Source organism: Chiloscyllium plagiosum, unplaced genomic scaffold (assembly GCF_037043375.1).
Source record: "Chiloscyllium plagiosum isolate Xiang-an unplaced genomic scaffold, Cpla_swu_hap1 HiC_scaffold_19, whole genome shotgun sequence".
Lineage (NCBI taxonomy): Eukaryota > Metazoa > Chordata > Chondrichthyes > Orectolobiformes > Hemiscylliidae > Chiloscyllium > Chiloscyllium plagiosum.
In genome coordinates this window covers 43,727,303-43,754,609 of record NW_028270157.1, presented here as the reverse complement: position 1 = coordinate 43,754,609, position 27,307 = coordinate 43,727,303, and the positions used below count along the sequence as shown (strand labels likewise).

Here is a 27,307-nt window from a genome sequence, read left to right as displayed (position 1 = left end):
CTTTGGTGGCAACGTGACTTTTTTCAGCAGTCATTATTCTATTGCTTCTGTATAAATCCCTTCCTGTCAAAAGGAAAAATATTGTGCTTTATTTTTATATGTGAATCTCACCAACCAAGTTTCTTTCTGATCTTGTTGCAGGTCATTCAAACCAGACTTTGTTGTTATTCGCCAGCATGTGTATAACATGGCTCATGGTGAGGACTACCGTAATCTCATCATTGGCTTCCAGTATGGCAGAGTGCCTTCACTGAATTCTCTTCAATCCATCTATAATTTCTGCAATAAGCCTTGGATGGTGAGTTTAGCTACTAGCATCTGCTGTGCAGACATTTCTGTTTACATAGTCTGAGAAGCATTTTACAACAGCATTCCAATTCACCTTGTTGTATGTCCATTGCAGTGAATCTGCCCTCTGTGGGTTCATCATCCTTGGTCCCCACTGTAATTTTGGATGGGCGAGCTTCCAACTCACCAGTTGCACAACAGAACAGGCACAGGGTACTTTGACTTTGGAACTGATTACATTTCTTTGTTGGCTTTCTAACCCAATTAGTGGAGACACTAGCAAAATAGCATTGTCAGTATAATTTCCAGCAGACCAGCCAAAGTGAGGATATGCTTCTTGAAGTGGGGTTATATTGTCTTTCTCTGACTTTGCTGCAAGGAGACTCAGGTAGCACCCCGAGTGCGTCCTGGTGGGAGCAATCAGGGTGAGGAAGCAATTGCTTTCAGCCATTGGAGGGAGGATCCCACAGTAACAGGTACAGCACGCACTGAGAAAGACTGCTGAGGTTTTGTCAGTTTCAGTGCGTCACCCATATAGCGGCTTGGATGCAGTGCAGGAAACCATGCAATGACCTCTCAAGAGCAGTGAGGGTGAGAAACACTCTCTTTATTTCTCCATTTCATTCAACCACACAAGGCAATGTTTCTATTACCCACCTCTTTCCCTTCATTCCCCAGCACAAAGATGCACTTGATCATTTCTCATCCTCATTCCAAACACGCACTCATCCTTTCATTGCTGCCTTCACAATAAATTCTGGTACCATTCTCCTCTCATTTACTCAACTTTGTGCAACCATCAACTTCTAACGAGGCTCCTATTCACCTTACACTTCAGACAGCTCTGCTTAACACCTTCTCCTTCTAATTACATTGGTGACCTCACATTAGGCAGATCCACTGACTGAGACACTCATTTTCACTCCCTCCTATTTTTACTAGAACAGGACAGAATACACCACCAGGGAGAGGAGTGAGACCAGCTGATAATGAACTTCCTCGAGCTGGAGGAGTTATGCTCCAGCAGTCTACAGGAAATCAGTTGATCTGTTCAGAATTGTCAGACTAAGGCCAGGGGCTTATCAGGGACCCTCGCTATTACTTGCAACTTCTTCTGAACTTTTGAAAAAGGTACAATCACACAGCAAATAAAATTAAGACTGAAATTATATCAGGGACCCCTGTTTGATTTTATTCATGTGGTGCTCCCTTCTTTCAGGTTATGTTCATGGTCTCAAACAGCGCAAGTTTAAAATTGAAGTTGGTGAGCTTCCAAAAAGAACACTTTGTTGATTTTTTTCCCCTGATTTTATCCACTCTTTCACCCTGTTACTGTCAGGTAGTTGTAGTTAAAATCAGCATGTTTGAAATAGTTGAATGATACATGTTCACTGTCTCATTCATTTAATATCAAAAAAATACCTTTTTTTTGTGCTTAGTCCAGCACACTCTGTCGCCCCTGTCTTTAGTGCTCAGCCTCAGTGACAGGCCATTAGGGGGCCCAAGGGCCTTAACCTCACTTTAGTTGCACTTTCTCACAAGGAGATGACCACGGCTTCAGTGCCTGGATCCACTGGGGACGGTTCCAAGAGTCTGCGTGGGGAATGTCAAAAACAAAATAGTCCCTTGGTGACATAATTACTCAACAGTCACAGCACACACAAATAACATTTGTATCGCGTTTAGAAATGTAACAAACTCTGACAACTTATGGAAATGATTGATGCCAGTGAACTAGAGAAGACAGTGCTGTATCTCTAACACAAACCTTATTTCCACAAATATTCTTAAGCTGAATGATTTGATCAAATGCAGTTTATTTCTATCATTGTTCACTGTTGATATGTTCCTTTGATCGACACTAAGAAATTCTATTTTTCTTTCTCACCATCTTCATTTTCCACATCCTCTCCTACTCCTCTATCTCAACCCCTCCCTTCCACCCCCTCTCCCCAGCCTGTGTCTCTTCATTTCTCCCATTAACTCCCACAATCATTCCATTGCATTGCCCTCTGCTTCTCTCTCATGTAAACTCAACAACTCGCAAATACTTCATTCTGCTTCATACATTTTCCCATTCCCTCTGTCAGCTCTTTCCAGTTTTACTACTGTCTCCACACACTTCCTTCCCTTTTCAGGTTCTGTCTGCTGGATTCTTTTTAAAGCCAGTTTCCTAGCACGAAGCTAAGAAGCCAACAATTTGTATTTTCTTTTTTAAAAAATTATACATTGTACATCAAATAGCCTGGCATAGTAAGCTCTTAAAATGAATCACATTAGTCCTGGGAAACTGGCATAAATGAATGGGAAGTAGAAAGAAATTGAGGTCAAGTAAACATGCAACAACAATGCAAAGAACAGACAGGTCATCAGAGACCAAGAACTAAATACATTTTTGTATTCATGAATGGGATGTCAGCATGATTACTAGCCAAGATTTGTTACTTGTCTCTAATCGCCCTTGAGAAAGTGGTGGTGAGCTGCTGCCTTGGTCCTGCAGTCTGTGTGGTGTAGATACACACACCCACAGTGCTGTTAGGTAGAGTTTTTGACCCAGTGACATTGAAAGAATAACAGTATATTTCCACGTCTGAATGGTGTGTGGCTTGGTGGCGATCTTGCAGATGGTGGTGTTCTTGTGTGTCTGTTGCTTTTGTCCTTCCAGGTGATAGGGTTTAGAGCTTTTGAAAAGTCGTATCAGAGGACTGTTGGTGAAATACTACAGGCATGTTGTAGATGGTACACACTGCTGCCCCTTTGCATCTTTTGGTGCAGTGAGTGAACATTGAAGGCAGTCAAGGCAGCTGCTTTATCCTGGTTGAGCTGGTTGGTGTTTGTGAAGCTGCTCATACCCAGGCAAGTGGAGAGTATTCCCTCACACTCCTGACTCGGTCAGTAAGCTTTGAGAATCGAGAGGTAAAATACTAGTGGTGGTGATAAATTTGAACTCTTACCTTCTGTCATCCAATGGTTATATATTGGAGACCTCTGAAAGCTAAGATGCTTTTTAAAAATGAAGAAACTTGGGCATAAGTGGCTGCAGTGATCACCTGACCACATATTGAGGCAAACTTCATGAAGCCAATGTGGAAGAAAGAAAATTTACTGAAATTATCCTTTTTATGTTAAGATATTAAAACCAGATAACTGAGTCAGGAAAAAGAAATATTCATTTTCTGTTTAGTGCAGACTGCAAACTATTGTCTGTAAGATTAAAGGTGTCTGCCCAAGTACAACTGTTGACTAGAATAACTGTCAGCAGTTTGTTTCCAAAGGAATAGTGATTTAATTATGTTTTCTCTACACAGATGCTGCCAGACCTGATTTTCTGCTGGAAGCAAATTAAATTCCAGTGTTCTGATAAAAGGCTTATGGGAAAGATGTAGAGGTGCCCCCAGTTAAAGTTGATTTAGAGAGTGAACCTGTTGCAGGCCTGAAAACAGTGGGAATAGTCCCAAGTAGGAAGCAGCAAAGAGGCCATGGAGCAAGAATTGCTTCCAATAGAAAATCTTTTATTCTTCTCGCCAGCGTCCAATGTTTTGGTGGATGCTGATTTCTCATTCTGGTTGTTTAAAGCCATCGATGATCACTTTTGTAAAACAAAGAACAGTGGATGCTGAAGATCTGAAACAAACAGAACTAGAAAGTGCAGGAGAAACACATCTGTGATCTGTTATCCACCAAAGCACAGGACCAAATCTCAAACCTCAACCAGTCAGATCAGGCTGTTGTCGAGTTAAATTAGAATGAGGTGCAAATGCAAACTTTTGACTTCCACCCACTAATCTTCTAGAGATTAAATTTGTAAAAATACTTCAATTCAGCACCTGCTTGTAAACATGGGCAGTAAAGGGCCAAAACTTGGAAAGATGGCTTAGGCCAGGCAGTAAGTTCAGCTGCTATTCCCAAAGCAGGTATTGACCCTTGGTTAGGGGGAAAAAAGTGAATGCAGAATATCTGTGTGTATCTAACTGGTTTTTGGATTATTTCAACTTGCCCTTATAATGGAACACTCAGCAGAAGAAGAGAAATATTGTTTGCATTTGTACTTCAGGGTAAGGAGGTGTTATGAGAGGTTAAAATGGACTTTTAATTTCCATTATCTGATAGTTATATCTGAGATGTTTAATGAACTGAAATGGTTTTTAAGGAATGTGAACCTAAAAAGGCTGCAGTGATTACCTGATGCACTATCTCGTGAGATGTGACAATGACCATTGACTGACACATACTTGGCGTGCAATCTACTTGCCTGAATATTGTATATGGACATGAACTGCTCTGTATTTGTGAAAGATTGTGTAATCATCAGCAAACATCCTCAATATTGATCTTATAATAGAGGGAAGGTGCATGATGAGGCTGAAAATAGTTATGCGTATAGCATTATCATTGAGGAATTCCAGCTGTCTCACAGGGCAACAACCTTATCGTTTTTACAACAATCTTATAGTTTCATGGTCACCATTACCAGGCTAGCTTTTAATTCCCAATGCATTAATTGATTAAAGTTAAATTTCACCAGCTGCAGGGAATAATGTGGCTTCAGGGAGACTTTTTTTAAAAATCTGGCCTTCTTTTACATCTGAATCCCAGAGGTGAAACGTTGGTATGCTAACCCTTGCACTATCCAAATCTCTGTAAACTCAGCTCTGAGGATGACCCCACCCAAGAATTAGAGAGGAGACAATACAAGGCTTAGCCTAGCTACAAATGTTAAATCCAGCTTTTGTTCTGAAATTTTAAATACTTTCAAATGAAAAACAAAATTATTTTAAACAGAAACTCAGCAAATGTGTTCAGATGAAATAAAAATGGAATTCATTCCAGAGTAGGCAAAGTTAAAATGTCAGATGGAACTTTTTTCTATTTATGGAATTTCAACTTGGCTCAAAACTGCAATAACTTGCATGTTTGTTTTTAGAAAAAAATTGAATGTTTCTAAATTTTTTGCACAAGTATAAGGACTGTGATAACTCAGAACAGTGACTTCAGCAGAGTGGCTTATTAAATGTGATACAGGTCGTTCTGCTATAACATGGGTTTCATTAACATAAATTCGCTGTGAAGTAATTGGCAAATTGGGAACACTGTTTCTAAAGCGCAAATTTTAACAATGTGTGTTGGCTGTAACCCTTTAAGCACTGTTTCTAAAAGGTGATTTTTCTATAATGCGGTGTTGCACAAGAACGCAACCATCGAGTTCTGGAAGAACTACCTGTATGCAAGGCAATGCTTGCCGAAAGAATGAAGAAGTAGCTGCTAAGCCTGTAACAAATTATTCAGTAACTAATCTTATTGCTGTTTGTAGGACCTTGTGTGCAATTAGGCTCCTGTCTTTCCCTACATTACAACAGTGACTGCACTTCAAAATGATTCATTGACTGTGAAATGCATTGGGAACCGCTGAGCTTGTGCACGATGCCATAGAAATTTAAGTTTTTCTTTTGAATAAAATGTTGAATAAATACCTGTGATGGCTTAATGTGGTACATCAGCACCTATATTCCAACCTGTTCGCGGTACTTATGCAAGAAATAAATGGAGAATGGGGTGACTTGTGCCCATTATTTGCCCTAGAGATGGGTTTTAATCGCCCACAGATTCCTGCAATATTTTCAGTCAATAGTAGATTAGTTATGCATGAGCAGCGCCCAGGATCTTGAGAACATGGCCTTTCAGAGAGTTTAATTAGAAATGCCTGACAGAATGCAATCTTAACCTCAATCTAAAGTAAACAATTTTTGTTCTATTTTGCATGTTGCTGCTGAATGACTTCTTAACCCTGAAATCCTTAAAACTTTAGTGGTACAGCATGGTTTAAATCCCAAATAAATGTGCTCAATTTGAAAAGGCAATGTTTATCCTTTCTAAAGTTATAAGAGGCATTCTGTGTTCCTGCTGCAGGACTCCACTGCTAGATTTCCTGTCAGACTCCTCATGCTGCACATTGCTAGTTTTGTCCAACCTATGATCTTCCCTTTCAAAATCAGGAGCATCTGGCACTTCCGGATTTCAGGATGCTACTGAGGTAGAGGGTATTGTTGACCTAGATGAAATCAGCAATTGTAAGGTTGCTGCTCCCCATGCTATTGCCCTATTGTATTTTCGCAGGTTAAGGTGAATTGAGAGAGGCCCAGGAGCAAGTTGCTTATCCAATCTCTGAACAAAACAGACAGAGAAAGAAGGAAATAAAAGCAAATTGAGAGAATTACTAACCAGTTAGGGATGGAATTAGGACTGAGAAAATAAATCAAAAGAATTATTTCACCTTCCTTTTCTTCAAACTTGGAGGCAGACTTTTTTTGAAACAATAATCTTAAAAAGCATAGGTTTAAACAGTGAGTTGTTAACATATGGTTAATGCAGATTCAGCATTAATTTACAAAACAGAGTGGGATGCAGATTTGAAAAGGTAAATAATTACAAGAATTGGGAAAGAGTGGAGGTGAACAAAGTCTGTTCAAAGCATTGGCTGAATGATGTCTTTCAGGTTGATAATATTTTCTGATTTTATCCGAGCAACAATTGATCACTGTCCATTATCATGTGGCCTGTCTGCTTCTCAGTACATATACAAGTACAAGGATTAAGAATTGATTCAATCCAGTTTGATACTTCATTTCCAAAACTATATTTTTGTTGTAGCTTCTTCTAGTTAAACTATCAATGTGGAGAATTGTCGATAGTTTAATTTTGCTGCATGGAGCCATACAAATGGGTTGCAACATTGCAGACTCTTTCCACATGGTTCTTTTACACTCAGCAGATGGGGAAGACTATTATCCCATCAGTCTCAGCTGAACTTAATTTTAAAAAAGATAGGCTTTTAATATTATGAGTAGCATTAACCAGGCCCTTAACTTCTCTGCTGGCACCTGAGGCAATGCTTATGTTACAACTCCAATGAAGTCACTTCAAAGTAACTGCTATATGTCCAAAGCTTTTAAGATGAGTGTTGCTGACAGAGGATTTGTCACCAGTTGAGCCAGCTGTTTAATCCTACTCATTTCAAACTGGAAAATTTAAGAAAGTAATAACAAACCAAAGCAATTCATTTATTTTTAAGTTACTTTCATTCTTTTTCATTCCTTTTAATTTAGTGTTCTTGTATGTTGGCCAGGATTAGCATCTAGGAGCCTTTGAGTATGCAGCAATTGCTTCATTAACAAAGTTAAAAATCACACAACACCAGGTTATAGTCCAACAGGTTTAATTGGAAGCACACTAGCTTTCGGAGCGACACTCCTTCATCAAGTGATTGTGGGAGGCTCGATCGTAACACAGAATTTATAGCAAAAATTTGCAGTGTGATGGAACTGAAATTATACATTGAAGAATTGATTGTCTGTTAAGCTTTTCATCTGTTAGAATACAGTGATAGTTTCACTTCTTTCATGTGTAAATCACAAAACCCTTTTTTTTAAAGTTGCATTCTCGGGTTAGCTGTTAACAATGGTGATAGCTAGACAATGTGTTGAAGGTGTTAGCCCCTCTCCGAATCATGGCTTCATTAACATTTAGTCTGTATTTCTGTGTGTAAATATCTGCATATATTGTGTCTACACTACTGTTAACTATGGTCAAGGACATTCCGTTCTGCGCCAACTACATTCTCAAATATAAATGTGAGAACCCATTGCAACTTAGTCAGAGATTGATGCCTCATCAATAAAAGAAGAACAAAACAGAAAATGCGATCACCACCAGGATTCCCCTGATTGTGATGCTACCTCAGCGGGACCTGTGAGCACTCATTGTGGTAGAAAGTAATTGCTGATGCCCAGTTTTCTAACTTGTGCCCCCAGTGTGTATCCGGAATATTGAAGTAGGAAATGCTTGCTGCTGTGATGAATGGGTGTTATCATTAAATAATGAAAGGATATGGGCGAATTTATTTATAATTTTTGCTATCGAAGTGTTTCTTTTTCCTGGAACAATATCCAAATATTTATAGAATTTCTTTATTAAGATTGGAAACTTTTTTGTTTCCCCACTGTGAGGCATCTGTGGAGACCAGCCAATCTTTCATTGTGTACCAGCCTTTAATGTGCTTTCTGTATTAATACTTTGCAATAACTTAAAGGCCACGTATAGGGAGAAGACAAAATAGATGTAAAATAATAATTGAGGAGGTAAATTACCCTGGATTATAGCCTGTTGCTCCTGCAGTTCTAAAAATGCAAACTAATTGAATAGGAGGCATTGACACATGGTCTGGAGATTGGTAATGCCAATCGCTCTCAATGTTATCTTCACCATCAGCAGAAGCTGCCTTTTAAAAGCTAAATGTTCAAGTGGGAGAAGGTCATACCATGACAGCAGGAATTGGCAGTAGCAGCTCTTTGATTACTTGTCCCAGCTAACATGCAACTGCTTCTTCACAACAATGTCCCTGCGTTTTCTTTATTGAATCCTTATAGTGCAGATAGAGGCCATTCAGCTCATCAAATCAGCACTGACCCTCTGATGAGTACTCCACCCACACCCTATTGCCATAACCTCCCATTTATCATGATTAATCCACCTAGTTTGGACATCACTAGACACAATGGGACAATTTAGCATGGCCAATCCACATAACCGAAACATCATTCAATAATGGGAGGAAACCGGAGCAGCCAGAGGTAAGCTATGCAGACACTGGAGAATGTGCACACTCTACACAGACAGTCACACAAGGCTGGAATTGAACTCAGGATCCTGGTGCTGTGGGGCAGCAGCACTAACTACTAAACCACTGTGCTAACTCCTCCATGTTCATTCTCCATGTCCACAATCCTCCTCACATTTTCATCTGTGTTTCTTGGCTTTGGAATGTAATCAGGTTCACCAGATCATTCTTCCTACCCAACACAGCCCCCAATGTTCAAGCTTTCAATACTCACTGTGAGCTGATTAACGCACATGACTTGCCAGCTTCTACCAGATTGTTTTGCACACGAGGACAGCCAGACATCTCCTACATATAAACAGTATGTTTTGTGCTGACACAGGCACAGATATCTTTGGGCTCTTGGCTTGCTCTTAGCATTCATTGAATTTGGTGCTTATTGCAGGTGCTACGACCCTGTCTGGCTTGTATTGTTTTATTAGTGCACTAGGGTCATGAATACTCAGTTACAAGGTGTCAACCCATGTGGGTTAGCTTGCGTTTTTAGCACTGCAGGAGAGACGGGCAGATTGTGATGGGGGAAACCACTGTACAACAAATGCCATCAGTCAGACAGAGGAGGTAAACATGTGGCTGTGTGGCACATGCTCAGTTCCAAAGCTTCAGCCAACAAACTGCATGTGCTTTCAACAAGTTGTGATGTGTGAAAATCAAAGGAAAATGGTTCTTCATGGGGTTAAGTGGGAAAATAATCTGTCATTGGGTACTGCCAGTCAATCAAAAGGCTTCTCCTAGTACACTACAGACAGTTAGCCATGATTGTACCATTCCTGGAGCCTGACTGTGGTCAGTGTGAAAGTGGGCCTCTCTTCCCTCGTATACATCCAGCAGCAGCCTTTCTAAGGCTGACTGAGAGATCCTTGGCCCTTTGACCTTCTAGACTTCTGGGAAACCTGGGTAAGACATCAGTATTATTAAGTTAGTCAACAGAACTTCAATGGTGAGAACTTCCAGCTGGCCTTTGTCTTGTTCCTTTCCTAATGTTACAAAACCTCCATGGCCGTTTCCTCTACACAAGAGCCTTGTGACACTTTGAAAACCCCTGATGACTGCAGATTGTAAATCTGTGTCACTACCACATATAATGTCATTCCTTATTGATGGTTTTAATTGACGTGATGATGTATTAATTATAAGGTCTGTCACTGTATAAACTAATTGCTCTAGAAGAGGCAGGTTGTTTCTGAACTAACACTGACACATCCACATTTTATTTATCTCCAACTCTTTGCGAGGCAGTCAGTCTATTTTCAGGGTTCTTACCGATGAACATCTTGTGTTGCCCGAAACTGACTGGTTCCCACCGCCCCAAGAACAAGGGTAAGTGAGACCAAGAGATAATGTTCCGTTTCTGCTTGGTCTGCACTTTGCACCTCTCAGTGGCTAGGCTAGATCCCGTTGTTAGCTCTTTAGGGCATCTTGTTCCAACATTTCACATGACCGTACCTACATTTAAGCAAGACTGGCAAATCAAAGAGGACAGGCTCCTTTCTGGATGTAGCATAGCTGCAGCAAAGAAGCAATGGATATGAGAACAAGTTTGTTTATAGATGCTTTTCTCTTACAGTTTTCACAGCTGATAAAGATCTCCCAAACCCTGACTCCAGCCAAGTTCCCACTCATCGACCAGACATTCTTCCCCAACCACAGAGAAATGGTGAGTATCACCCAAACTGTCTTTTCAGACTTTTAATTGCTGGTATGACTGTCCAATGTTTGTACTTTTTGACTGATGGAGAGAAAGATTAGCAAAGCTTTCTCTTTTTAGTTTTCATTCAGAATACTCTGAACAGTGAGTGATTTTCTACAGGATACGTCTAAAACCCACATGCTTTCAGTTTAATCTAAATCTAGGCTTTTCTCAGTCATTTCAAAGCGTACCCATGATCATTTTTTGTTTATTTCAGCATTTAACTATATTTAAATCACAAATAAAATTTCACTTTTCCTTTGGTTGTTATTGCCAGGAGGTTTCAGATGGGTTCAGTAGATCAGTTTGTCCATTATGAAAGTATTGTTCCCATTTTACTGACTCACTACATTTAATTCCAATACCATCACTTCCTCCCCCCATTTTTTTTCCTCCTTAAATGACACAATTTGACAAAAATTTCCAGATCCACAGGGACTTGCACAGCCTAGTTGCTTCCTGCTCTCATGCACTAAGACCCCCTGGAAAGCAGTGAGAGCTGATTTTTCCATTCCCTAATCTGCATGCACCTCAGCTGCTTTCTTGGCTAAGAGCAGAGAACTCACATAGACCAGGGACAGAACTCTGATCGGTATTAATTAAACTCCCTACAGCATAAGAGTGTATTTTCTATTGCAAAATGGTACTTCACGTTCTGTATATCCAAAGACAGTCTCACTTCATTCATGATTTGGAGATGCTGGTGTTGGACTGGGGTGTACAAAGTTTTTAAAAATTCACACAACACCAGGTTATAGTCCAACAGGTTTATTTGGAAGCACTAGCTTTCAGAGCACTGCTCCTTCATCTACCTGATTGTGTTTCGGCTGATCCCAGACCTATTTGTCAGTTCAGGTTATTAATTATTTCATATAAAAACAGTCCTCTGGTAAGGTCATTGTCGAGTACAGTTTTGCTTTGTGGAAGGTCAGTGCATTTCAATGGAAGAGAAGTATCCAAAGGCAGAGCTCTGTAGGTTTTTGCCATTCAAAAAGCCTGAACAGAAGGGATTTCCTGAAACACGTTTTGAAAGCTATGACCTGGAATACCTTCCACGCTCTTTATCCAAGGCAAAAGTCCTTACTAGCAGCTCATACATACTTCTGTTCAGTCCTGGACTTGCTAATCTTAAGGATTCGTGTTCCTAGTTTCTATTTTACTTTAACTTAACCTATTTTCTTTTGTCTGTACAGGTTTAATAAATAGGAAACAATAATTTAATTATTCCCGAATATTTATAGAGCTTCTGGTTTTTGCTTCATCTTCTTCATATTCACATGCTCATATATGTGCACATCACATTACATATGTGCTTATTTTACTACCATACCAATTCCCCACTCAGAGAATTAAACATGCAATTCAGGATGATGCCGTCTAGACCAGAGGTGAGTGTACCGAAGGTTGATTGATCCCTTCCTGCCATTGCACAGTCACAGGAATCCAGATTAAATATTGTATTAAAGGAAACCTGCTAGTTACTTTCCAAGATTAATCTGCATCATGGTCTTGGACTAAGTTCATCTTGAGAAATGCTCAGTTTTCCCTGTCATTGTCTATACTCCTCCAGCCTTAGCCTGATAACATCAACTATACAATTGATGTTAGTCTCTTCCAGGGAGAAGAGAGGAAATACAATGTAATTCTTCACTTTTAATGAGACTCTTAGGAACAGTAATACACTAAATGAACAAATTGTCAATAAAGGAGGAAAAGAGAGGCAGAGACTGAGTTACTGTGATAGAAATAATAGTAATTTTACTGTTTAGATGACACTGTAAAAGTGACGTTGGAAAGTTTTTTTTAAAAGAACTTACATTCATGACATATAAAATTCACAAATAATGCAGAGAAATCTACAAACAATGTAAATTTAGTGATAAGTACATTCCTCCAAGAAAGCTTTATTTCATTTAATTGGTTTCTCGCTCTTTCGAAGTTCCTTCAGCCATTAAATCATGCTGTTATTGGGCAGATAGATTCGCAGACTCACAGATACACACAAACACGTACACAGACAACCCACTCTTGCTGTGTGCCTACTGTAGGTAGATACATTGCATGTATATTTACATAAACCAGGCAAACTCAGGAAAAAAAACAATTAACTTTACAAAGATAAATCAAATTAAATGTTTAAAAAGTGTTTTTAATTAGCTTGTTCCCCACCAATATTCTGCCTGTCACTTATCCAGCTTTGAAAAGCACATTATCCAGACATGACAATACTTTTAATGTAATTATATATATTCATATGAATGAAATGCCCACTCATACAGAAGTGTACTGTATAAAATATAGCTTATGTCAGTAATCAATATATTTTTGAAAAGAGTTATATAGGTACATGTTTATTCATGCTCCAAATTTATAGGTGTGTATTTTTTTCAGAATGTCCATTGATTGATGTTGTAACCAACGTACAAATATAAGAAGCAGTCTGGGGTTTAATCATCAGTGATAAAGTGGAGGTGTGCAGGGGGTCTGCAAAACCAGATGACAGTTATTTATATTGTATGACACAACAGTTATATCATCTTAGTTGGCTCACATCAGATGTGCTGCTCTACTTTCTAACTGGTGGTACAAATAGTTCATTAGAGATGTTCAGCAAATGTGAGAAAGATGTTCCCTATCATCTCAGGCATGGAACATTCTTTGTGAGCATAGGGGCTTTGTCACTATATAACAACTCCAGGAAGTTTTCAAAGTTGTGATTTTTGCACATTACATTTCTCATAGCCCTTATTTTGTTTCTTTTGCTGCTGAAGCAGTTAGGGAATGTTATATTAAATATATCACATAAATGCAAAATTTTGTTGGTTGCCAATTTTGTTTTTCAAACATCTTTGCTCTCATGGTGAGTATACACTGCAATCTACAACATGATGGCCCAAGAAAGGTTCTGTTGAAAGACAGGAAATTCTTTGGGACATTTAGATGCAGCAAGGAGAGGTGGTGTCATTGGTGGTCCTGATGATGGGGATTGGAAATTGGATGGAGAAGCCATAGTAGGTCTTCAAACATTTTCCACTGAATTTCCACCCACTTTCGAGTGAAATATGAGAAGGGTCTGCCATTATAAAGTCTAACACCATTTTATTATAGAGGATTGAAATCTTTGCCAATAGTTGGAGCATTGTGATTCTACAATTATATTTTTTTCATAAAAAATAGGAAACTAGTACCTTTTATTGCATGGCAGCTCAGAAGGCACTTAGATCTTCATGAGCGCAGCCACTGGCAGGAGAGCAGATTGCCTCCTTTTGGTTGTTTGCCACGGTATATAAAAGCCAATGACAATATCGATGCTCCTTTATTCCACTGGCAGCACAGAAAAAAATCTGCAGGTGCCACTCTGCTGTTTATACAGTGGAGCTGTTGTCAGTTATGTAAATGCAGGAAGTCCGTCTCTGTCCAAAGGGCTTAGTGATTTTGAGACTGACTCCCCAGGTCAGATGTAGGGATGTAGTACAATTTCTCTAAAATTCAAATGTTTTTAAGCATAAAGAGAAAATCACCTTTCAGGCATACACCAGACAGATTTTAGGATTTTTATTTCCCTCACAGCACTGTAGAATAAGTTCTGTTACGTATTTTGAAAATGCATTCTAATACCAAATAAGTGATCTATGTAACAACAAATAGTGTTGTAATTTGAATATTTTTTCTAATTAAATAAAGGAAAAAAAATCAAAAAAATTGCCTGAAATGTTTGGACCACCTGTGTGCCACATTTATAAAGGGCAGTAGCAGTTGCATATGGCACAGGACACTGATAATAAAATGTACCTAAAGCTCATTGATATATTTTTTGCTGCAAGGAGCATGTCTGAAGCAAGATTGGTTGGTATGGAGACAAATAGCCCATGCACTGGATGCATTAAAAATAATTCTGAGGAAACAGAAAAATGGCCTAGAGGTCTGTGTTTGATGTGCTAATGCTGGGAATAGACAGGTATTACATCATGGCTGTGTCACACAAGATGGCCACCCTTGCTAGCCAGCATGTGTACAGAGGGTTTTCCCTTTCAGGGGTCTGTGGCATTGATCCTGGTTTTGTCCGGGGGTGCTGCACCTCTGTACCAACTGCAGTAACCTTCCTTTTGCCGGATGCATACATAGTGCTTAGCCTGGTGCCCCATGTATCCCTGGTCAGACAACATATCAGTCCACAGGCACTCATTCTTTGCTGTCACAAAACATGGCAGATAATAACAAGGTTTGATCTGGAGAGATAAGAATGACATGGAAGAGTGTTAGATTTCTTAGAGTGAACACATTGTCTTCAGGTCTGTTTATGTAAAACTCTTATACTGAATATTCATATGTGGAATAAGTATAATAATTAAACAGAAGCATTTTAGCTAAACAGTATGTGGACATTGGATTAATATCAGAAAATGTACAGTTAGTAACACTGGGTTCTTCTTGTGTCACTGCAAATATCCTTCACTCATTTTAAATTAGCTATTATTTGAGTTAATTCCTCCCATTATCACGATATGAGCTACTGTTTCTTTCTAATTACTCCATTCTTAAGCACAATTAGCAGATACACAACTGTAAATACATTACACTGGATTGGTAGTTAAGCAGTAAAGTGCTGTATCTATGAAAATATATGTACCTTGCAATTGCAACCATGCTGGTAACGATGATTCAGACCCTTGCGTTGTGACAGGGTTAATTTCTCCCATGGCACAATGAAATTACACACTCCAGTATAGACTTTCCCATCATAAACTCTACCTGTTCATGAAGAAAAGAAAAGGATTTTAAGTATGTGCTTCTTTTAACATTTTCCATCAATGCTTAAAATTATTCTAATGTTCAGAGACCTTGGAGTGCAGGTTCATAGCTCCTTGAAAATGGAGTCGCAGGTAGATAGGATAGTGAAGGCAGCGTTTGGTATGCTTTCCTTTATTGGTCAGAGTATTGAGTACAGGAGTTGGGAGGTTGTGTACAGGACATTGGTTAGGCCACTGTTGGAATATTGTGTACAATTCTGGTCTCCTTCCTATCAGAAGGATGTTGTGAAACTTGAAAGGATTCAGAAAAGATGTACAAGGATGTTGCCAGGATTGGAGGATCTGAGCTACAGGGAGAGGCTGAACAGGCTGGGGTTGTTTTCCCTGCAGCGTCGGAGGCTGAGGGGTGACCTTATAGAGGTTTACAAAATAATGAGGGGCATGGATAGGATAAATAGGCAAAGTCTTTTCCCTGGGATCGGGAAGTCCAGAACTAGAGGTCATAGGTTTAGGGTGAGAGGGGAAAGATATAAAAGAGACCTAAGGGGCAACTTTTTCACGCAGAGGGTGGTACGTGTATGGAATGAGCTGCCAGAGAACGTGGTGGAGGCTGGTACAATTGCAACATTTAAGAGGCATTTGGATGGGTATATGAATAGGAAGGGTTTGGAGGGATATGGCCGGATGCTGGCAGGTGGGACTAGATTGGGTTGGGATATCTGTTCAGCATGGACAAGTTGGACCGAAGGAGGTGTGTTTCCATGCTGTACATCTCTATGACACTAAGAGCTGCTCCAGATTCTCAAAGGCTACTTTTTGATTCTTTTTATGGCTGTTATTTGGTGTTCAAGTGTTCCCTTTTCAATCTCACTAACTTCTTTATAAAATGATGTCGTCATTTAGTAACAATACCTTCTGTATTTGTGTCAATAGATGGTTGAATTTGGACTCGCACAGAAACAGAATTGAAAGAATGCATCAGTATCCCAATAATCATCATCACTCCATTAAAATTAAAGCCACAACACATGAGTAAGCTATTCATATCTGAAATACCACGGTGTTCAATTAGCACTGGATAACAGGCATAAGTTGGACACAGCACTTTTTTTGGAAAAAAAAATGGCTGATATACTTTCCTGCTCAAAAAGCAATCACTTTAAACCCTGTCTCTGCAGACTAGTGAGGTCAAAGCTAAACTGTTTGATATTTGACTTCAACACAGTCACTGCATTTCAAATAATTCATTGTAAAGCTGATATGACAACACAAATACAATTCTTTATGAAATAATTCTGATCAATATTAAATTGTATAACTGACATATTATAAAAAAGTGTTCACTATTATCACAATCATTATCATTTTCTCCATTTGGTACCTCCTGAACTCCTGCAGCTTTCATTTAGAAATTCTGTGTTACTTTGAAAGGAATTGTTTACCTCGGATTTCCTGTTCCCAGACAGGTAAGTATTCATGCGATGAAATGTTTGAAACCGTTTTCTCTTTTTTTTTTGTAACCCCTGTTCCCCTTTGTGCAGACCAAGCCCCTCCACTTTCCCCACTAGGTCACTTCATTGTCCAGGTCCATGCAGAACCTGGTGAGCAATGGTTTGGAGAGGATGGTGGTGAAAGGTCGAGAAGGGAATTTCTTGATGTTTTTGTGTGGCATGGCTTTGGAGAGGGAGGATGGAGAAGGTAATTTCCTGCTGCTGCACAACTGACAACCTCTATAGCTTCCTGTCAGAAGGGTCAGTACAAATCAATCAACTCATCCTCAATGACATTGTTTCCATGTGTGTTTTTTTTACATTTTCTAATGGTTTCTGCCAGTCCCAACAAACTGAAGTATCAGATACTGGTGTTTTCAGTCTTGATAATGATGGAAGATGTGATGCATGACCCCTGAGGGTTTTCACGAATGAAACCAACTCTACCTGCCAGTGTGGCCTGGGATCCCTCAGAACAAATCAGTCAGGTCAACACATGAGCTCTTATTTATAATTGATTTTCACCTACTGTCGTCCTCGCATTATCCCCCAAATTCCTTTCTCCTCAAAACACAATTTAGGTCATGATCTCACCACCCATTTATACTGTGTGCCATTTCCTAGTAACTTGTTCATAATTGTTGTGTGAAAACATTCTGCTTGATTTCCCTTCTTACTCAGTGCTCCAATATTTAACCATGACATTTGAACCCTGCAGTGAATAATTAACCTACATAAGTTTTGTAAATTTCCTTTACATTCATGTAAATGCAACGTAACTTTAAGAGCTTATTTTCCAAAGAAAGAGATCAAGGTTATCTACTCCAGGCATTCCGTCAACTTCAATTCTTAATACTTGGAATTATCTTTAATTATCAGTTCTGTATCTTTTCTAAGGTCAAAGGATGTGCTGGAGTCACCTGTTCATATAGTGGTGCTGGAAGAGCACAGCAATTCAGGCAGCATCCGAGGACAGGCAAAATCAACGTTTCGGGCAAAAGCCCTTCATCAGGAAGCCCTTCCTGATGAAGGGCTTTTGCCCGAAACGTCGATTTTGCCTGTCCTCGGATGCTGCCTGAATTGCTGTGCTCTTCCAGCACCACTAATCCAGAATCTGGTTTCCAGCATCTGCAGTCATTGTTTTTACCTGTTCATATAATCAAACACAATAAAAGAAGCTCATTTGACCTTTAGTACTGAGGCAACTGTGAAATGGCTTTCCAATTAGTTTCACTTCCATTTTCATAGGCCATCTGATGATAGGTTTGGTGTCTTGTTGTGGGATTGCAATGGTCTTGCTACTTCAGGTGTGTCAAGCAGTCTGTCTTCTGTCTTGCAATAGGTTAAAAGCTAGATGCCAGATTGATGTTTGTTTAAACATTAACCTACAGCATCGTCAGCGGGTCAAAGTCTTTTTGGTTGTATGATTTATTCATCTCATTTATTTGTTAATTTTTATTGCAATCACAAGATGTTGCATTAGACTGAGCATTACACAATTCAAATGCGTAGTATTCATAGGCATACAATGACTTTCTGAATAGATATTACAAAGGCTGCAGGTGACTGAAGTGGAGAGTAAACTGGGATGAGTTTGGAGCTCTTGTCATTGGTGTATTTAATAAATAAATATTGACAACTTAGTAAAAGTCCTCCCTGCTTTGAACCCTTGGGTACAATGTTGGGTTCCTGGAAATCAAACTGGATGCCAAATTTCCCCAGTAAAGAAGTTTTGTCAAAAAGCATATTCCAGTATCCCCTGTTTAATTTTTCATACAATCTTCTGCAACCTCAGCGGGGTAAGCCTGAATCAACAGTTTTGAATTTATCAAAGGTATCTATCAAATATTGCTCTGAAAATCAAATACACTGTATATGGTTACAGTTTAAGTTTTGTTAAACGGTGCCTTTTACCTGTGATGAGATACTGGAACTTGTTCACCTGAAGCCGGACACCACACAGACTCTCTGCAGCTTCGGTATAGACATACTGAACATGGTGTATTTTGTTGAAACCACGGTACATCTTTGGAAGAGAGAAACCATTGTCAACTACAATCCAGACAGACAGTCAGTTTCTTGACAAAAGGATGCAAATGTAGCATTAATGCACTGGAAAACTGAAACAATCACACCGATTGCTGGAGAAACTCAGCAGGTCTGACAGCATCGGTGGAGAGAGAGAGAGTTGATTTTTTGAATCTGGTATTAATCTTTTTCAGAACTGAAGAAGAACTGACTCAAAACATTAACTCTGTTCATTTCTCCACAGATGCTGCCAGACCTGCTGAGTTTCTCCAGCATTCTCTGTTTGTTTCAGATTTACAGCACCCGCATCATCTCCTCACTCAAAATTGTTTTGTGATTTGCTTTTAATTTGTAAAAGTTGAGTTCAAATATCAGAGCTGTAATAGTATGACTTGCATATTCTTTAATGCAACAAAATGTCTCAGGGACCTTTACTGGGGTGTATAAAGCAACATGTGACATCAAGCTACATCAAGATGAACTAGCACTTGGCCAAGGAGGTATACTTTAGGAGTGCCTTAAAAAGGATGAAAGTGAGATAGTCATATACAGGTATACACATGCCACACCGATATCTCAGGGTTGTATAGTTGGATGAGATTATGAAGCTGCTGGGGCAGAGGAGGTGGATAAGGCAATGGAAGGATTTGAAAATTGGGAGGAGAATTTTAAGATCATCATATAGCTTGATTGTGAAATAATGTGTTCAGGCAACACGACTGCGAGGGGAATGCTGTGGGCTAGGACACAGGCAGTAGAGTCAAGGACAACCTCAAGTTTCCTGAGGCCAGGTCTGCGTTGAAATAATTGAGTCTGGAAGAGACAAAAGCATGGTTAAGGATCTCAGCAGATGAGATAAGACTGGGCGAAGTCAACATTACGGAGCTGAAAATGGTTCATCGTACTGTTTGTGAAAATGTGAAATTGGAGGCTCATTTGGGATCAAATCTAACATCACAAATTGACTGAGTTTCAAACTGTTGCTAGGGTGAGGGTTTGAGTTGGTGGGAGTTTGGAGCAGGGACTAAACACAATGCTTTCCATCTTTCCAATATTTTATCAGAGAAAGTTTTTGCTCAATACGAACTGGATTTCCAGTAACAAATCTGGTAATTTAGGAACAATAGAGCAATTGACAACCATTGTAGTGAGAGAGCTAGGTATTGTCAGTATCCATGTGAAAACAAATGTGTTTTTGGATATTGGCACCAAAAGGCAGCACAGAGATGAGAAGGAGAGGCTGAGTTTCATAACACAAGGGTATCTGAAATAGTTAAAAATATGTTGAAATTGAGTTTCATTTATTTTAAAGACTATAATAAAACCTAATTGGAAGGGAAAAATAAGTCTGGAGAGCATTACGTCGTAACAAGGAGGAGTTTGTTTTCAGCAGCTCTTCATTGGCTTGGCAATTAGTCACTTTACCACATGTATAAAACGGGCAATGCTCGATGATATCGTGAGGTCTGATGCTAAAAACATACCACTATATTTAAAACTTGCTACGTTTTTTAAACTTTATTTGAAAGAAATAAAAATGTCATTTATATTATACAGTACAATGTGGCAGATATTGCAACAAACACAGTGCTGTATAAGCTTGGTGAGAGTCAGCTAGAAAAGTAAACTGAGCTCTTTAGAAGAGTTTGTTGGAGGAAGTAAATTTGGACAAAGATGCCAGTGCCTCAGTGATTTTTTTTAACATGCATCATATTTCAACATTAAAAGACATGACTTCAGAGCCTGGTATTACTAAATCCTTGGAGATTACCTGCTTAGAAATGGTGTCAGATTCTGTCAGATAAATTGACATTAGCACTTCCTAAAGGTATTGAAATCAATCCTTTCCGTTAAGGTAATATATTTGACTTCAATGTTTTCAATTTATTTTGCATGAATGTGTAATCCCTGGAGAAAGGTCATCCCCACCCTGATGTTCACAGTGAAGCCGAGTACACACCTGTCCAGAGAAAGTGTTACCAGCAGATGGGGGAGCAGCAGGAAATGCCATCCAGGCATTTCACAATGCTGCTGTTCATCTGACTGTCCCTGTGTGTATCTGCCATCTGTTAAGGGATAGGGTCTTCCAACTCGATATCGTTGATCTATTTTTAAAGGTCTGTCACCCCTTGTGCTCTCCAAAACACACTGGTTTGAAGGAACAATTCTGGTATTCTGCAGCTGGTGTACTGTAAGCTCTTACACCTATACAGCTTATAGGAAATGCAAAGGAATGATTCACTCCCATTTGATACCATACAACCCCTGCTTCTTGGTTTCCATTTTATTTAGATTTTGCTTCGACTATGTGTAATGATGTGGAAAATTACCTGTCTACGTCCCATTCCCAAAATGCCAGCAAATCTTAACTAAGTCAATGATTGGTTCTTCAGCCACCTATCAAACACCAGTGAAGTGATTGAAAGGTTTGCTAATAGTGCCATTAAGTGACACCAACTGGTCAATAACCTGGCGGGTGAACTCAGTTTGCTATCAACTAGAAACATTAAGCTTCAGCCCTAATTGCAGCATTAGTCCAGATATGGGTACATTGTAATCTTAATATCTATGGTTTCATTTGGGGTACATTCCCAATTGGGGCTTCAGCATTACATGATGCATTGGATTGAGGCAGAAGTCACAGCTTCTGTCACACACAACTTCTTGAATCTGGTTGTTAACTGCTTTATCACTGGCCTTTACACCTCCTTTGGAAAACTATTTATTTTTGTTGATCAGCATGATACACAATCTTGTGGTTTGTATACTATACCATTATTCAAATTTGCCTCCTTCCCTGCAGCAATATTTCTTGTTTCTGTTCCTCCTAACACCATAATCTCCCTGTCCACCACTCCACCCTCACATCTAAGTTCATTGTGCTTCAATGAGATTGGAAAACATATCATTCATGCATTGTATACCCTGTCACATAAGATGCAGGCTATCTCCATCTCTATAATTCCTAACATGTTTGGTGTGTAACATTAGCTAAGGCCAGCTGACTATCAGAGAGGCTTTTCTTTACAGTGGAAAGAGGCAAGATATCAGCTGATGAACTGACTTGCATTACTATCACAGGATGATGAAAACCAGCATTGTCACCCTTTCAAAGAATAATTTAGAAGAAAAACGATCTTGTTCTCTTCAAGGTGACTGATATTTTTGTGGTGGGAATCAAACATCTTGACATCTTTACATCCAGTATCATTCTGTTACTCAATACCCGATTCAGATTCAGCTGCTGGATTTGAAATAACACTGCATCATTGAGTCACATACATTCAGATTCTTCATGGTATTGACTAATTTGGTGTCACTCACCTTCAACTGTTTGATGGTGTAGCGCATTGTACCAAAAGGTCCATCCTTCAGCAACTTCTTTCCAACCACTTTTGCCCGGATCACTGGAAGACAATGAATGAATCATACAAGGTCATTTAGTTTTAATGCACAATTTTAGTACTTAACAGAAACATTTATCAGTCTGATATCTTACAAATGGAAAACCTGTAAATTGCATATGTTCAGCATCCTCAATATTTTTGTTGAAACTGGTCTGAGCTCCTTGATGGTTCTGTTGATAAATTCATTGTCCAGTGTGAAACTTAACTGGAAAACTTCCTAGTTAATCAATTTCAGCCAGGACATTAAAAAAAGACCACAGTACTCATGGCAAACAGCATGCGATATCTAACAAGATTTCCAATCTTGATCAGTTTTAAATATATGTGAAAACAGGACCTTGGGACAGCTAGTAATCTTTCAAAGTAAACATTGAATATATGCTCACACAGGAAGGATGTGCATATTGGAGAGAAACTGTAGGATTACCTACAGCTGAGGAACTAACGCCAAGAGTTAATGCCTTTAGAAGAGAAAGAGAGAAAATTAGGGGGGAGGCAACTTGCTAAGGAGATAATATAATCAATTTCACTACTTGAATGAAGTGCCTCACTCAGAGAAAAGGAGGCAAACTGACTGCTTCTGTAAACAAAACTATTCTTCTGATAGTGAAGTTAAAGTGGAAAATCAGCCATGATCATATTTAATATCAAGAGCTGGCTGAATGGCCCACTTGTGTTCTCACTTTTCATTTTTCAAAAGCAGAATCCTCTCTTTGAGAGAAGTAAACAATAAAATAAAGGAATGAAGGATAATTTACTGGAAGTTTATTTGTCCTTTGCCAGGAGGCATCTATGAAGCTACTCCGGAAGCTGGGAGGTATCTGTAAACTGAGGAGATATATTCTCTCATAGGAAAGCTCCTGCTGTGCAGATGACGCAGTTGTGCTCTGAATCAATTTAATAAATTTGGGCTGATTAGTTTATGCTGCATTGTTTATTCTTCTGCTGCCCCCACCCTCCATTTTCCTGTAATTTTATGTCCTGGAAGCTTAAGGCTCCTTGAGCCAAGTAAATGTTTGGTGGGCTTAAAAACCAGTACCAGCCCAAGTTAACAGCAGCCTTGGTGCCTTGAGTTCTTTAGCTCGGCTGATCATTTTGTTTCAAGGGAAGAGGTGTGACTTCCACTCAAGTGTCCCTGTGTTTAGTCTACAATCCTCAAACACAAGCAGACCTTTGTTCCTGGCCAGCAACCAGCAATGGGGCATGACGACAGCATGATGGAGCAAGGGGGCAGCACACCAGATGGAGCAAGAATGTGGAAAAACACTGGCAGTAAATAACATTGTTTCTCATCTTGTTGGAGGGATCTGGCTTAGCTTCTGAAAGCAATTTCAGGGCAATCTGACTTTTATGGACAAGAATTGTACAGATGACTGAAGAGAACAGCAGTGGATCTGAGAAGCTCATTACATAGAGAAATCTGGCACTGAAACCTGCTCTAACACTGTTCACCAGAAGTGCCCAACAATGCACATTTCTGGTCATTTATATGACAGTCTATAGCTGTAACAGGGAGCAGAGATTCATCTAAAGATAGAATTTCTCAGTTCCTTCAGGATCAGTGTTACATCAGGCAGCAAATAGAAATTCTTTTGGCTTCAGGATGACTGAACATGCAGTTTTATAAACTGATAGAATGGTCACAGCACAGGAGGAGGCCACTATTGTGTTCATCCTACGTCCAAGAGATCAACTTAGCTGTTCCCACTCAGCTACATTTTCCTCAGAGTCCTCCAAATGTATTCTCTTCAGATTGTTATGGCCTCATTTGAATCAGCACATTCTGAGGCAGTGAATTCTGGATCCTAACTACAGGTACTTGTCGGTTTAAAAAAATCATTTTGGTTCTGGTTCTTTGAACAATCACTTTAAATCTATGCCCTCAGGTTTTCACTCATATTCATAATGGGTACAGTTTTCCATCAACTCTGTCCAGGCCCCTTAACATTTTGAACATCTTTAATCAAATGTTGTCTCAACCTCATCTGAAGCCTCTACTTCACCCCTCTGTCCAGCTAACTGAAGTCTCTTATCCTTAGAATCATACTTATGAGTCCTTTCTGAACAGAACCTTCTTATTGATCCATTGTCTTTTGTAAAACATCTTTGAACTCCTGAATTGCTTTCACAAGCACTTCTCTACTAGTTCAGATCCCATAATGTCATCTGGGGACCTTTAATCTCGTAGCCACATGAGTGTCGTTTGTCACTAACAGGATGCTGCTGTCAAGCCAAAGGGATATTCTGCCTATCCCACAAATGTATAATATGGTACATGAGTTTCAGTATGATGGTAATGCCAGCAATGTTCCAAAGATTGGCAGATAGTATCAAACAGCGTATTTCTTCGGCTGTTCACAGCAAGCAAGCTACTGAACCATACCCAACCAGATCTTGATTGCAAATTTCACAATCGTGCCCAACATTTGATGTGAGTCTACGATTGGATAACATTTGCTGCATAATCCTGTGTGTGATGAATTACACTGACAAACAATTTCAAACTTGCAGTGTAACGTACTTGAGTGCACTGGAAGTTCTATTTATTAATGCACAGAGGCCCTTTTTTTTGCAGACAGAAAAAAGATAAACAGATGCTGTGCCTGGCCAATGCCCTGACCAACGAATCAATCTGCCTGGTTTAACATTTAAACAAAGTCTCGCAGTTAATTTTGAATCATCAATAATTGGTGTACTTTCCATGACAATGGCTCTACCAGATTGGCTAGGAATCTGTTAAGTAGGCAGCCAGCATTCTTCTCCCATGCGGTGTAAGTATTGGTTTTCCTCTTGAATTGGTACTCTTGTGAATTGTCCTGATGCAAAACATTGTCAAAAAATGTCTTTTTATTAGCAGCATTCAAGTTCTGTGCTGCACATGACTGTCTTCCTCCTGTGCATATTCTGGAAGTGGTTTATAGTTTTGCAAATGCAATATTTGTGTGATGGACTTCATCTGTCTGAGCTCTTCTTGCCCTGCAGTCCTGACATTGGTTTTTGCATCAAGTGTTTGGTTTTGTTCTCTATTTTGGCTTCTTGTGAACATCTTTACAGTAGCTCTACTATTTAACACATTTCAATATTCCTTTACTCTTTTGTTCTTAAGCTTATATTCACTAATTCTGGCTCAAACTCCTGAAACTCCCTCCCTAAAGATATTATGCGTGTACATTCTTGTAAGTGGTTCCAGAAAGCAACTCACCACCACCTTCACAAGGACAACAAACAATTGATGATCATTGCTAACCCAGCCAGTGGTGCCCACAGCCCACGAGTCAATAAACCTGCCATTTAAGTTGCATGACTAAATCATTTTATTCTTTGTACCACTGCAATGATACAGAATCCCCTTAATTTGTCAATTTTAACCATGGGTGTGGAATCTTGTCATATTTTTGGCTAAGTGTCAATTTTGTTGCATTACTGGAGGATTTCTCTCAACCAGGCCCAGCCACATCATCCAAAACTCGCTTCATTAACTACCTACCTTGCCCCTTTGCCTATGCATTCATCTGATAGGCCGTTTCTACCCCTTGCCACCACTGGGATATCCTATAATGATCTCTTAACTCTAGTGCTGGCGCCATCTTTAAAACGCCATTGTGTATCTGGAGGAGTACTGTCAGTCTCAGCAGCCCTGAATGGTCAACTGGACGTTTTTTCCAAAATATGGTAGGGAAGGGGAATTTTAGTTCATTACTTTGTCGTCATGGGCCTGGAGGTCCTGGTAGATTGAGTGAGGGCTGTTCTGTTTCCCTAGGATTGGCAGTAGGTAGCACAACACCAGCCTCTACCAGCCTGCTCTGAGTTTGCCACCTGTGTCAGTGAGGTCTCAGTCATCTGGAGAAACGCTCAGTACTGTCAGAAGATCAATGACGTTCTGCACGCTGCCAGGGTGAGATTCACTATCTTGTCTCTGCTACCTTGCACTTACTCCATCTCTACTACCACATGCACCTCCCACTAAGGCTCAAGCTCTACTCACTCACTACTGCCTGCAACATCTTCTTTCTTTGTCACCTACCCCAACAGTACTAATTTTTCATGCAGAGTCATTAGTGACCTTTAAGCGACTGCTGGACATGCACATGGATAGCAGTGAGTTGAGGGATGTGGAGGTTAAGTTATTATACTTTACGTTACGATTAAACCTCGGCACAACACGTGGGCCAAAGGGCCTGTTCTGTGCTGTACTTTTTTATGTTCTGTGTTCTAAGCATTCCAGCATGTCTACCTACCTACTTGGGACAACTCTCTGCTTCCTCACCCCACTCCAACCACTACCTGAACCAGCATTAATAGTTGTGCCACTAGCTTCCACCCTCTTCTATCCCTTTCTCTCATTTGAGGGGGAAAAATATCATTCACGTTAAGGCAGAAAGAGCCAAGTGGATGGTGGGCTGCCTAACATTCAGCTTGTCACTTGTTTGAGGAGAGGATCCAGACGCTGTCAGTCCTGAGTGGCTGAATGACCGTGCCCAAGTATCTGGAGTGATATTTTCATTTACTGTTTCGGGACCCCTTCCCCCAACTGAAGGCTTGAATTGACTGTGCTGAGCTGATAGCAATGATCAACTTCCTGGCTTTATGTCTACACTAAATAGCAAGGCAAGACAGAAGTACTGTGATCCTAGTAGCTCTGGATGAGGAGGCAAAGCACTGAAAGGCAAGGCAAGGCAGAGATGGCTGTGAGTGTCCAGGCAAGCACAAAGTGAGTGAGGAGCCTGGACCAGTCTGTAAGCTGGGTGGCTCCTGCTAACACAGTGTCCCTTTAGTAGCATTTCAATGCCAGTTGCCAGTGCGCACTGAAGTGCGGCTTTAAAAGGCAAAAGTATCCTGCAAGTGGATCAGAAAGGTACCAGAAGGCTCCAAAGAGGATGGTTGTGTCCATGAACAGGAAGTGCATTCAAATGTTATTGCAAGATGGCAGCCCAGAGGAGCCAGCAATGAGCTGAAGTCACTGGGTCCCTGCTCAGAAT

The 27,307-nt window shown here is 39.8% G+C and overlaps 2 protein-coding genes across 2 annotated transcripts in view; one reads left to right on the top strand and one right to left on the bottom strand.

Annotated features, from left to right (window-relative positions):
* The window catches only part of syn3 (synapsin III), a 232,351-nt gene that overhangs the window by 106,071 nt on the left and 98,973 nt on the right, over nucleotides 1–27,307 (top strand). Inside the window, exons 4-5 of the mRNA XM_087997272.1 lie at nucleotides 142–298; nucleotides 10,530–10,619. Coding sequence (XP_087853398.1) covers nucleotides 142–298; nucleotides 10,530–10,619 — 247 coding nt within the window. The remainder of the gene's footprint in view (nucleotides 1–141; nucleotides 299–10,529; nucleotides 10,620–27,307) is intronic.
* Nucleotides 12,385–27,307, bottom strand: part of LOC122559621 (metalloproteinase inhibitor 3) — a 32,756-nt gene continuing 17,833 nt past the window's right edge. Inside the window, exons 2-5 of the mRNA XM_043709415.2 lie at nucleotides 22,246–22,328; nucleotides 18,808–18,919; nucleotides 15,283–15,404; nucleotides 12,385–14,881 (exon numbers count right to left, since the gene is read on the bottom strand). Of these exons, the coding sequence (XP_043565350.1) occupies nucleotides 14,684–14,881; nucleotides 15,283–15,404; nucleotides 18,808–18,919; nucleotides 22,246–22,328 (515 nt within the window). The 3' untranslated portion in view covers nucleotides 12,385–14,683. The remainder of the gene's footprint in view (nucleotides 14,882–15,282; nucleotides 15,405–18,807; nucleotides 18,920–22,245; nucleotides 22,329–27,307) is intronic.